Genomic DNA, 13,071 nt, shown 5'->3' with positions numbered 1-13,071 from the left:
GTTATATAATTATTTTTTTTATTTAGCTTGCATTAAACGAAATGCGTAGTGCTACGTAAATAATTATTTAAAGATGCGTGTATTGTAATTGCGTTTGTGGCATCAGTACGATTGTATTGTTTACAATATGAGCGGAAAAACCAAGCAGTACTCGCAGGCATTCAGAGACGTGTATATGCAAGAGTTTCTGTATATTATCAAGTCTGATAAAGGTAATACGTATGCCTTCTGTAAGGTTTGTCGTTGCGATGTAAACATTGCACACGGCGGAAAAAACGACATTAGAAATCATGGCAAAACCACCAAACACAACAATAACATGGAAAGTGGCGAAGAAAATACGAAAATTCAGAATTATTTTGTGAAAACTGAAAGCGTGGACACTGCCGTCATTAGAAGTGAGTGTTTGTTCACACATTTCATTGTGGAACATAACCTGCCGCTTAGTGTGGCCGACCACGCCGGGCCTTTATTTAGGAAAATGTTTCCTTCATCCGACGTCGCAAAGAAATATAGCTGTGGCAGAACAAAAACATCTGCTATTGTTAAAGAAATGTCTGCAAATGCTACAGAGGATATTGTGACGCATTTGCAAAATGGCCCTTTTTGTTTGTCAACCGATGGGAGTAATGATTCCGATTCCAAACTGTATCCAGTGGTGGTTACGTTTTTTGACGAAAATGTGCAAAAAATGGTCTCGTGCATTCTTTCGTTGCCTAATTTACAAGGTGATGCAACAGGTCATAATATCGGCAGTTTGATGTTGGCAGAATTGGAACGTCTTAAAGTACCCATAAAAAACATGATATCATTTTCTGCAGACAATGCTGCAGTTATGCTTGGACATAAAAATGGTGTGGCAGCTGTTTTAAAAAATGCTCAGGAGGGACTTATTGTGATGGGATGTTTGTGCCATTTGATTAACTTGGCTGCAGAAAAGGGGTCAAGTTGCTTGCCAGTAAAAATTGACGAAATTTTAATAGACATTTATTATTATCTTGAGAAAAGCAGCAAACGAAAAGAAAGTCTGGCAGAATTTCAAAATCTACAGAATAAAGATGCTAAGAAGATTTTGAAACATGTTTGTACCTGGTGGCTGTCATTGGGTAGAAGTCTGACTAGATTTGTAGATCAGTGGGAACCTTTGTTGAGTTTCTTCAAGAAAGAAGTCAGTCATCAGAAACCACAGTGTTCGTCACTGACATCTTGCAGGATTCCGAAAGAGAGTAACAAATCTGGAGAGAGGGTAGGCATGACTCAGAAACCATCAGGTTCTTCAATCTTGCCCAAAGAGAACTTCACATCAGTAGGTAAGTCAGATGTTCTTTCACCATCGTGTTCTTCCTCACCTTCAAGCATGACAACCAAGCCGTCTGGAACAAAAGAATCTTTTAATTTTGAAAGAAAACAGTCAAGTAAAAGAAAGATGGTGATCCTAAGGTCTCTTACAAGAAAATGGCTGGTGCAGTCTTGTCAGTAAGTGATTCTGACCTTATTTTGAAAAGTAAAAGTCCAAATTTAAGTCGTGAAGAAAATCTGTTTTTATTTCTCTCAATGCCACTGAATAGAGCTTTCTGCTTGTTTTTGTTGCATGTGATACCCTCATTTGAAAAAGTAAACATAATGCTCCAAGCATCAGAACCTCAAATTCACATTTTGCGACACATGCTCTGTGACTTGTTGAAAGAGATATTATCTAAGTTTGTTAAGCCTGCTGCTATCAAGAATGTGGATATTCTTGAAGTTAGCTATCATGCTGTTGAAAATCAGAGGCAAGACTCTGATATGGTTATTGGCTTTCAGACTTCACAAACTGTAAGTGAATTAAAAGCATCTGACAAAAAAGTGTTTTATGAATCTGTGAAAAAGTATTTCATCACTGCATGTGACTATATTGTTAACAAGTTTCCTCTGAAGAACGAAGTTTTGATGGAAGCAAGTGCTGCCAACATTGAGGGCATTGAAAATGTCAGTTTCTCTGATGTTGAGTACCTACTTCCTGAAATTGTTTCATGTAATGTTACCACTTAAAGACAATGAAACAAGGAGCATGGCCATGGATGAACTTCACAAACAGTTCATTTCCCTTCAGCTAGAAGATCTTTCTTGTTTAACACAGAGTGCCAATATTGTGGATAAATGGGTTAGTGTCTCAAATATGAAAAGCATAACTGCGGAACCAAAATTTGATAGACTATCTAGAGTAATGTTTTCCATACTCACAATCCCTCACAGTAATGCAGAGTGCGAGAGGGTGTTTAGTTTGGTCAAGAAAAACAGGACCCAGTTCAGATCCCAGTTGTCAAATAACTCTCTTGAAAGCATTTCTGTAATTAAATCCAGACAAGTGGGTTTTTGCTATGATCAGAAGTTTTCTGAGAAATTTCTTCAAAAAGCTAAAAAAAGCTACTGCAGCATCACTGAAGCATTTTCCTTAAGAAAAAAAAAAGCTAGTTCGAAAGTGTTGTAAATAAGTTTGTAGGCCTATATTTAATTACATACCTAGATAAGAACATGAATTGAGTGCAGCTGATGATGGGTGCAATATTGTGTAAACTTCTATATCAGATGTGTGTGAAATATGAAATTCACAATATTACAATGCAGATGTTTAGGTAATTTAATAGCTGTATGTACTTTTTTGTTAGATAGTATAAAATATACAGTATTTGGTTATTTGTTATGTTTAATCGTGGAGTAACCAAATTGCCGTGTTTGGTTTACGCTATGGTAATTAATGATTTAAAATTTCTACTGGATTGGGAATTTCAAAAGTTGGCAAGTATGCAATGACATTAGGTTCAGACTAACAACTAATTATAATAAACAGGATATATTGGAAAACTAATTATCTTAAGAATATGTGAACATGTTGTCATTTGTTTCATGTTTTCTCATTTGATATGTCATTTTATTAATAATTCTATCTGTTTTTTGATGTTCTGGTATGTCTATGTTGTTTTCTCTAATTGTTCTCTGTATTGTCATATATTTCATTTTTATGGTGCACATTCCTTACAATCTTCCCAAGGAGTGTTTATTTGCATCTCACAATACATAAATAAATAAAAAAATAAATAATATAGAAGATTAACTTAATTCAAGAAATATAAATTAAATTAATATACCCTTATTCAACAGGTTGACATTGTCCGGGCCTGCGGCCCCTTGTGAGTCCAATATGCCACTGCCCAAACACCACCCACCCTCCATTCAAACCTCCCGCCTACCTGTGCGTACGTGTGCGTGCGTGTGTGTTCGCCTGGCAAGAGGGCGCTGTCGAGCCAGTGTGCCGCACCCCTAAAACGTAATTAATTATAAATTGTGTTATTTGTTTTTATATTCCCCCAAGTGCAACGTGACGGCAGATCGGCGAGAGGGTTTTATGTACTTTTAATTAAAATAAGGTAACAAAATATAATAGCATTTCCGGACAACCCCGAGGAAACCCGAAGCCAGACAATAATTAAATTTAAATGTTAATAATTATAATTTGTACAATCTTTTATCTTTATTCAAAAAATTTCACGTAATTTTTAATTCATTCTTGTCATGTTAATTTAGTTTCCCGTGGCAAGAATTCATAAATATCTTTAACGGCAATTGTTTCGGTGGGAGGACGCCATGTTAGTCGAGCGAGCCATGATCTCAGCCAGTCCGCCGCCATCAACGACCGAGAGTAGACGCGCCAGCACTCCGGGGACCTAACCGCTTGTTTCACCGCCAAGTAATTCTGTTTCAATTTAATTCCGTATAAATAGTTTTCTTTTCGTCCTCGGAGCTCCTCTCGGTCGGGGGACTGCATAAATAATTGTCTTACGACCAGCAACGGTCTTTTCTCTTTTGTAATACGTAATGTGAGATGTGACCACGTGGGGGTCTTCACACCTAAACCGATTCGTGCCGCGGGCGTTTTAAACAGTTTCAATCATGTACGTGTGTAAGTTGCATTCGCCGAATAAATCAGGTGTGTAAATCAAATGTATTATTTTCTTTTTTAAATCTGTTGACCACGTGGAGTGTGACGGCGTGTGGGACGCCTGAGAGCCCACTGCGTAGGTGATAGCGTCCCCGACGCTGAGAGCGGGCAGGGATCCGTGCTAGGTGTATTCAGGGGGAAATTAAAATCACGCCTCACATGGGCGACGTCACGACCCTGGGAAAGAGTCTCACATCGGTCCGTGCACGTGGCACGGTGGCGCCCATAAAACCAGAGCACGCATTACAATTCAATCAGTAAATATCAGAGACTACGGCCCCCGTATCAAGAGGTGCCGCCACCAGTGGCACTGTAACAAGGTATAGAATAAATTCTACTTCAAAAATTATCCAAATAAACCAAATGAACGTTGGTTATATATTAATTTATTAAAATGAAAATATTTATTTTGTGTTGATATTAATTTAAATTTAAGTGTGTTGATTTTTTTGGTTTGAGGAATGATTACCTAAAATATAAATATTGATCATTTTTCTGGTTTAATTAATCATGAGTTATATCCTTGCCCTTATTACATTGGTGTTACCATATTAATATTAGAAACATTGTGTCATTTTATTTGTATGTTGTTATACTTCTGCTATAAAATATTTGAGATTCTTTATTTATTTAATTTCTGGTGATTTAAGATAGTAAAATATTATAGCATAAACTTTATACTTTGTTAAGGAAATGCTTTTCTCTGGGAATCATTTGAATTTCCTGTGTTGCATAGATTCTTGGTTCTGACGTGTGCAGCTTGTGAAGAGAGTGCTGTCATCTGCATCTGTAGTCCTGTCCCTGCAGGTTTTTCAATCTGTGATATCCAAGTACAAAATCAAAACTGACATTAAGCCATTCCTGCTCTGAAAAGTATTTGATAACTTATGTGTGTTTCCAGCAGTTGTAGTTTAATATTGTTTACATTGTTACTTTTTTCTCAGGGTAAAAGTGACAGCAGTTACAAGCTTCCTAAATCTCGAGTGTCTTTTAACTCTCCAAACAAATTCATACCTGCTATTATGGCCACCAAAGGAAGTAAAAGTAAGTTGGTTTTCTTAAGGAACAGATAAAATCCTTCTTTTGCAAATATTATTTTTAGGTTTATTATTAATTGCTTTTTTTTTATTTTGCTACTGCAATGCCTCATTTCTAATTCTCTAATTCTCTATCTCTATCTATCCCTCCTTGTTTATCTCTCTATGTCTCGGTATCTCTATTTACATATATGAAGTTTGTCCAAAAGGTTCATATAAAAGTTAAAAAAAAAATTTTATCCTACATTTAATCAGGTTATTCTATATTGTCCCGTTCAAAATTCTCCCTCTGACACACAATAGACTTGCACCATCTCCATTTCCACTGCTGGAAGTCGTCTGTTTTGAGGTTCATCAGCTGCCACATCGTCTCTGTTTAGATGGCCTCCACTTCACCAAGATGCTGCCCCCGAACCACCATCTTGCAATTGGGAAAAAAGAAAATGTCACATTGTACCAAATTAAGTGAATAAGGGAGTTGTTCCATCAACATGATCAAATTTGAGGCCAGAAAGTCATGCACAACTAGCAAAGAGTCCGCAAGGGCATTGTTATGATGGAGGATCCACCGTTCCCCCTTGGGCCAAATTGGGTTGAACCTGAGCCACACGTGCTTTGTAGCATCTGATAATGTCAGCTTTTTTCATTCCTTGCTTTGGGATTTGAGTTCCACATCTAATTCATAGAACCAAGACTCATCTCCTGTGATGACCCTGTTGAGAAAGTCTCCACCCTCTTCAGCTCCCAAGCAGTCCTCTCAGCATGCCACACTGCATGCTTTTTGTTCTGGAGACAAAAGCTTTGGAAAAATTTTGGTACACAACTTCTTCATTCCTAATTTTTCTGTTAAAATTTCATGAACGATTGTTTTGCTCAATGAAAAATCTTCATTCTGACTTTCAAACGATAGTCCCGTAGGACACATTTTCAAATTCTTGCCACATATTCATCAAAAACAGAAGTGGAAGGGCGTCCTGAACAAGAGTCGTCTGAAATCTCTGCCCTCCCGAAAACTTTTCAGCCACTTGTTGACAGTTAGTTCCTTCAAAAAATCTTCTCCATAAACTTGTCTCAAAGCTTCAAAAATTTTAATGCATTGTTTACCTAGTTTGGCGAGAAATTTGATGTTGATTCACTGCTTTCTAACATGAGAAAGCTCCATGCCAACAGCATGTGAAAAAGAGGCAAGTATTAACAAGCATGAGAAACAGCTGGGCTCAGACTGAGTGTGGTAGTGATGGCCGTGAGTGGAAAGCCCGAAGTTGCGAATTTGTTATTTATACAAACTTTCTGGACAAACCTAGTATATCTGTATCTCTCGTCCTCTCTTTATCTCTCTCTCTGTATATATCCATATATATCTCCCTCTATATATCTTTATATCTTTCACCTATATATCAATATCTCTCAATATGAAGTAAACACATTTGTTGAACCTCTCGTGCACCATCTTTTCTTTATATCACACACACAAACTGAAATGTAGCTGTTTGTATCTGATTCAATTCAATTCTGTAATGTGTGTGCACTCATACACTGAAAACCCACTAACTGTCACCAAATTATATGAAATGCTCACATTTGTTGAAACTATTCATACGTCACCTGTTTTAAAATGGTTGCACTAACTCAGAAACCTTCGCAGGCAACTAATCAAAGTTTCATCATAGTCAGATTAATTATATAGGAACACATACAGGACAAACAATCAAACATTCATTTTTATATTTATAGATTAGCGTTTATAGAGCTACGATTTGTTTTGCTATCCTATTGCTATCCAGTTGACATCAACTTCAGAACATACACCCTCTCCATTGACTAATACCTCAATGGATACGACTATGCGCCACCATTATTATTTGAACAATAGAAAAGAAGAATTTTCATAAAATGTTTACTGATAACTTTCTGATATGACTCACGTGCCACCAATTGTACGTTATCTCACTTAGACAGTAAACTTCCTCATGTTTCAAAGTTCAAGTGTGCTAAGTTTCACCACAATTGGATGAATGGTTTAGGAATGCATAAGGAACAAACAAACAAGCATACAAACAATCATTAATTTTTATATATTTAGATTTAGAAGACACTGTACTTGAATAACCATTTGTTTTAGGAATAGCTTTAACTGTAAAAACTAAAAATAAATGGCTTAGAAAATCTATTTAGTAAGTTTCCTGTGGCCTAAAATTGTCTAATTATTAAATTTAAGTCTCATAGAAGCTCAGAATACACATAAACACATTTTAAGGGGATGCTGTACAAAATTAAATTAAATACTAGAAATGCAACACTGTGTATCGGGGTTCCTATCGTCAGCATTTTCGGATATATATGCGGTAACAGGATGCTGTTTGATGTGTCTACGCTATCATGTCAGCCGGCCTTTCTGTTGCTCCCCATGATTAAGTGAACTGTTGAGGTAGCCATGCATGTATTGACATTGCACTGTCTCCAATATAAGATTCAAAATACATTCGCCCATATCATTTTGCAATTATCAACAGTTGCCACATTTCCCTCACATGAAAATCCGAGTTTGACTCTGTGGAATCCATCTAACCACTTTGGTGCGGGTGAGAGATCTGATCCCTGGGCCAGTGTAGCCTCTGGCTCACTCTATCTCACCTACTATTCTCATCAGGCTGAGTGTCGAGCAGACTGCCTGGCAGTTTCAGTCTGTTGGGGCTTGAGACTCGATGGCCGGCCACAGGGGCAGATGTTAGTAATGATACACTTGCCAGTTGTCTAGAATTAATTTTTAAACAGGCAGTTAGAGGCGACTGCCCATTTGCAAGCAGGGGGTTGGGATGCAAGCAGTCTTTAATGGTGACTCAGACTTGTGTTTGAAATGCCTTTTTAGTTGTATGCTCATGGCACTGAACTGCAGTGTAGTCTTTTCTGCTACTGTATACATTTACAGGACTTAAACATCTTAATAGTTATTTTTGTGGTAGACTAATAATAAAGATGTTTGTGTGGTGCACTCCTCATACCATTTTATATACGGAATTCACGATTCCTCACACATTAAAATGTTTGTAAATATTAATTCAAACCATTTTCTATAAAGTAGAAGAACAAATAAATAAGGATTGTGAAGGCAGTATAGTGGTTCTTAAAAGTTATTTTTAACTAGACTAATTTTAAAAACCTTGAGCTCTGCACATTGCCTGGGGCATAGACAGGCAAACTACTTAAGCAAACAAAATAGTCCTAAAAGGCATTCATATTTTTCCTGTAGATCTGGTCATTACTATATCAGATGCAAATACTATGAAGAAGTGGTAATATACTTAAATTTGATATTAGTGTGTCATTATTTTAGATAAATTTGTTTCAGTTTTTGATGAAGCTGATCCACTGGCGGATTTATTACTCTCAGATGAAGATTCTTTGGGCTCGAGAAAGGAAATGAGCCAAACAAATGTTGCCTCTCCGAAGGAAACCTCTCTGAGCGCTGTTGGTGTTGACCCAACAAAGCCCGGAGCCTTCAAGAGAGACAGATCGCAGGTTATATCTGAACCGTATGGTTTGGGAAGTGAGGATGCCAAGGAGGAGACTCCTGCTGGTAATGCTGGCAAGGTTGATGGCAATCACCCCGAGCTCTCCATTGCGCATGCCTCTGATTGGCTTGGGATCAAAAGTCCTGTAAAGACCTCACCTGTGAAAGCAGGTCAAATAGAAACTCTGCAGAGCATAGTTAGCATCAACACTAGTGTGCTTAATTCCCCGAAGAAGGCTGGTGATAGAAAAATAGACCATGATGAAGACCATCTGGAAAGAATAGGTTTTAGCAACAGGAAACTGTCTAAAATGTTGGATTCGGTTGCAGGTAAAGTTGGGGCAACTTCAAAACCCAAGTCAATAATGGATGATCTGTTTGGAAGCATTGTTACAAGTACAAATATAGATAAATTGGCAAGTAGCCAGGTTTATTTAGACAAAAAAGATGACATTAAAGATGTTTCTCAGGTGTCTAACCCTTTGTCGTTTGGTAGCTATGCACCATCTGTTTCTACTGCTAGGGAGCCACGTAGATCAGCTCTAAGACATACTTCTAACGTGACGAATCCACTGGGGATATTCATTCCATCTGCCCAAGTGAGCAGTCAGGACCATGCTGGCGAAGGCAGCATCGATACACCAGTACCCTCTGCAAGGTACGACTCGGCCACTCTGCAGCGTGTGTCAAGCGGTGATGGTGCAAAGCCTGATCCCCAGACGCAAGTGGCTGCTGCCGAGACCTCCAGGCCGTGGACACCAAGCAGTGGTCCAGGTGGTGCGATGCATGTCCGAGGACCAGCCTCTCCGAGGCACCATCATGGCAACCCTGCCACCAGCAGTGCTAAGCTGCCGGAGTGGCTGGGCGGGGGAGTGACCTTGGCAAAGGAAGAGTCTGCCATGGCCACAGTGCACCAGCAAGTGTCTGAGGCTCTGGGCGATCCTCAGCATCCCGAACTGGGTGATGGTAAGTCAAGTTATTTATAGAGCGTTTGAGTGAGACTGTATACATTGAGTCTGGTTGCGTATGCGGCGTATCCGCATCCATGCCCGTGGGGGCCCCAGGGCGGTAGGGCTTTCGCTAAGAGCGCTGGGTTACCAAAGAAAAGGGGGGGAAACCCCTGTGACAGTCTATGTATAAATTGAGTCAGTTCACTTAGTTCTCTGTCCTTGACCGCTGCTTGCTACCGCAGAATGGCTCACAGTGTTCCTTATATTTTGTAACAAAAAAAATTGATAAGCAATCTGGTATTAGTTTGGAAGTTTCGATGTCCTTTTAAAGACTAGCACAATATTGCAAGGTAGCAATTTGTATCAGAGAGCAGGCACAGAGTGGTTTTAATGGGAGTAACTTAAAGAAGAAACAGGAACATATTTGAAGGAGGTAGTTTTTTACTATCTAAGCAGGAGTAGTGAGGAGAGCAGTGCAATGAAGCAAGTGGGTGTGCAGGTGTAGGTGGAGCACTGCTAGTGGGTGCCCGGATGGACCAGGAAGTGGTGGCAGCACTGCAGCGCCAGGAGACACAGCTGGTGGCAGCACTGCAGGTGCAACAGCGGCAGGGGCAGTTGGCAGAACTGCACAGGCGCCAACAGGAGCTGCTTCAGCGTCAGGAGGCTCAGCTGAGCGAACTGGTGATGCGCCAGGTGGAGCGCCAGCGCCAGTTGGAGAGTCAGTTGGCCAGCCAGCAGGAGCGCATCGCCACCCATATCCAGGTGACTGCTCCGTGCCTGCTTGCCGAATCTGAGATATGTACTTTCCAAAAACTTCGTTATTAGTGTAACTGTACAAGAAATATAGGTACCGTTTAATGAAAGTATTTTATTTAGTCTAATTGAACAATGAATAAAAATTATACATAATTTATATATATATATACACACACACATACATACTTGAAACAAATAAAATATTAAAGTAAAGAAAATTTAATATATTGTTACGAAAAGTAAGCAGGGCCGCGGCGCGCAGGTGCAGAGCTGGTGACAGCCCCGCGCGGCCACTGACTTCACATGGCCTCCGCAACGTGAGAAATGCCGCGCCCATCTGGTACATTAAGGGTCACAGCTTTCCCCCCCGCCTTCTCACCGCTCCCCGCACGGCGCCATTAACCTGACACCTGACGGATGGAGAGTTTGGCGCGCCGCCATGCGAGCTGCCGACGGCTTTCAAATGATTTTGGGCTTCGGGTCGGCGCGCAATGACGCGACTGGCCCCAGCCGTGCTCGCGACTTCTAGAAGTGGCGCCTGGGCCTATATAAGTCCAGAACGCCGGCCTCCGAGATTAGTTGGGAGTTGATCCGGGCGATAGTACCGCGGGTGCGACGGAGTTCCGGGGTGAGTGTCTGAGCGAGAGTTCCGGAGTGAGAGAGTCTGCGCGTTAGTTTCGCGGGTGTGGCGGAGTTCCTGGGCGAGCGAGTTTCTCGGCGAGAGTGCCGTGGGTGTGGCGAGATTCCCGAGCGAAGTTCTGAGCGAAGCGTCATGCGGATCCTCGACGAAGTGAAGTGCGATGACAGCGGCGGATTGCGGCGATGGAGTCCCGTGACGGAGGTCCACGAGGAGTGCTGCGGCGGCGAGAGTTGCGCCAGAGGTGCGGCCCAGCGAGGTGTGCGGTGTGTAAAAACCGAGTGACTGGGGAGCAAAAATTTTAAAGTGTAATTGATTGTTAGGCATATTTAGAAGATTATTTGTTAGTGATGTAAATATTGGCAATCAATAAAACTGTGTAGTAAAATCTTTAATTGGGCTATCCATTTACGAACCCAGTAGTTTTCCCACAACAATTTATTATTTTAATTTTAATAAATCGTAACATTTTGGGGTCAGAAGTGGGTTAGCCCTAAATAAGTAATTTGCCAATAGTTAAAGTTAATTTAAAATAAATTAAATTAGAGTTTCAATTTTCGGTATTAAAAATAGTGTTAGTGTTTATTAGGGGATTTAGGTTAGCTTGTAGGGGAAATAGCATTGTCGTCATAAGACATTAGTGTTAGGCTTGTATTATATGTGGATAAGAAAGATGGCTGCCGACGAGCATAAGAATTTAATGGCATTCCTGTCTGAAATGAGGGATGAAATGAAGAGTAACAAGGAAGAACTGAAGTGTAGCCAGGAGAAGATGGAAAATAGGCTGGACGAATGAAGAGTACCCAGGAAGAAATGAAGAATGTCATGAAAGTGGCCAGGAATAAATGAAGAATAAAATTGATAACTGCCAAGAGGAGATGAAGAATGCTATGAAGAAAGAGATAGAGGACATCAAGATAAACCAAGAAGAAACGATAAAGAATATTGATAAAACCAGCAACCAGTTGGGAGGTAAAGTACAGTGCTTGGAGCAACATGTAGCAGAACATGAATAACTAGTAGCGCAACAGCTGGCCCAACTCGAGCACACCACAGAACAGTGAATGGCGCAGCAGTTAGTTCAAATCGAGCAGGCCACTGAACAGCGAGTATCAGTGGTAACCGAAGAGTGTCGTCGGATGCTCAAGGAAGCTACATCTGCTATGAAAAGGAGTAGTTATTCTAGAGACATGAATTGGAAGGCACACTTTTGATGGCCAGTCGTCGTGGGCTGTCTACAGGCGACAGTTTGAGGCAGCTGCTGAAGTAAATGGGCGGGACGATGAAGAAAAGGCTATGGCACTCGTCTTGGCCCTGCAAGGATCTCCACTAGAGCTGCTGCAGACCATACCAGTTCCAGACCAGAAAGAATATGGAGTTTTAGTAGAGGCCCTTGAGCTGAGGTATGGCGACCGACACATGGGCGAGGTGTACAGAACAGCCCCGAAGACACGTCAACAGAGATCTTCGGAAACTATCCAAGAGTTCGAAGCCGACAGCCAGCAGCTAGCCACTAGTGCTTTTATAGACGGGCTCAGAAATGCGGAGGTTCAGCAAACTCTTCGTTTGGCCCGACAGAAGAGCTGCAAGGCCTTGGTTCATGTCCTGGAAATCGAGGCAGCACGCAGTGCCTCAAAAAACACAAGCATCAGGACAAGGAGAGCTGGACTGTAGCCCTACAATGCAGCAAAAGCAGGAAACACCACTAATGAAGTAGATATTTTAAGGGCATTGAAGAAGCTGCTGAATGATACTCCAGGTAACCAGATCAAAAGAGGTGGATGCCCACGGTGCTTCATCTGCAATGAACTAGGACACATCAAGTGTGATTGTCTGACATGCAAGAAGACAACACAACAGGAAGAAAAACAAGATCAACAGGGAAACAAGTTCTAGCTGGTATAAGGGGGCGCATGCCAGCTCTACAGGAAATGGTAGCCCCTAGGGTTTTTCCTTTATCCGTATTTCGTAGAGGCCATCACAGATTGTTGCTCGATGGATCATTGGCAGACAGTATTGGCTTACTTTTGACACAGGGGCATCGGCATCTATAATAAACACAGACATTGTAAATAGAGAAAAGCTGAAGAGAACACCCATTCCATACAGACTCAAAACAGCAACTGGAGACACCTCACCTGTGCATGGACAGCTGGATCTGGAGTTAAGGATTGGAACTTGGACATTATCACAGACCTTTC

At 40.9% G+C, this 13,071-nt stretch overlaps 1 protein-coding gene across 2 annotated transcripts in view; it reads left to right on the top strand.

Moving 5' to 3' along the window:
- LOC134527279 (trichohyalin) overlaps nt 1-13,071 on the top strand; it is a 418,715-nt gene that overhangs the window by 76,803 nt on the left and 328,841 nt on the right. For both annotated transcript variants that reach the window (XM_063359816.1, XM_063359817.1), the window contains exons 3-5: nt 4,924-5,023; nt 8,366-9,493; nt 9,977-10,239. In XM_063359816.1, coding sequence (XP_063215886.1) covers nt 5,002-5,023; nt 8,366-9,493; nt 9,977-10,239 — 1,413 coding nt within the window. In that variant the 5' untranslated portion in view covers nt 4,924-5,001. The remainder of the gene's footprint in view (nt 1-4,923; nt 5,024-8,365; nt 9,494-9,976; nt 10,240-13,071) is intronic.

The sequence above is a fragment of the Bacillus rossius genome, chromosome 1 (genome assembly GCF_032445375.1).
Source record: "Bacillus rossius redtenbacheri isolate Brsri chromosome 1, Brsri_v3, whole genome shotgun sequence".
In the NCBI taxonomy this organism is placed as follows: domain Eukaryota; kingdom Metazoa; phylum Arthropoda; class Insecta; order Phasmatodea; family Bacillidae; genus Bacillus; species Bacillus rossius.
The sequence above is the reverse complement of the archived record's forward strand: the minus strand, read 5'-3'. Positions and strand labels throughout refer to the sequence as shown.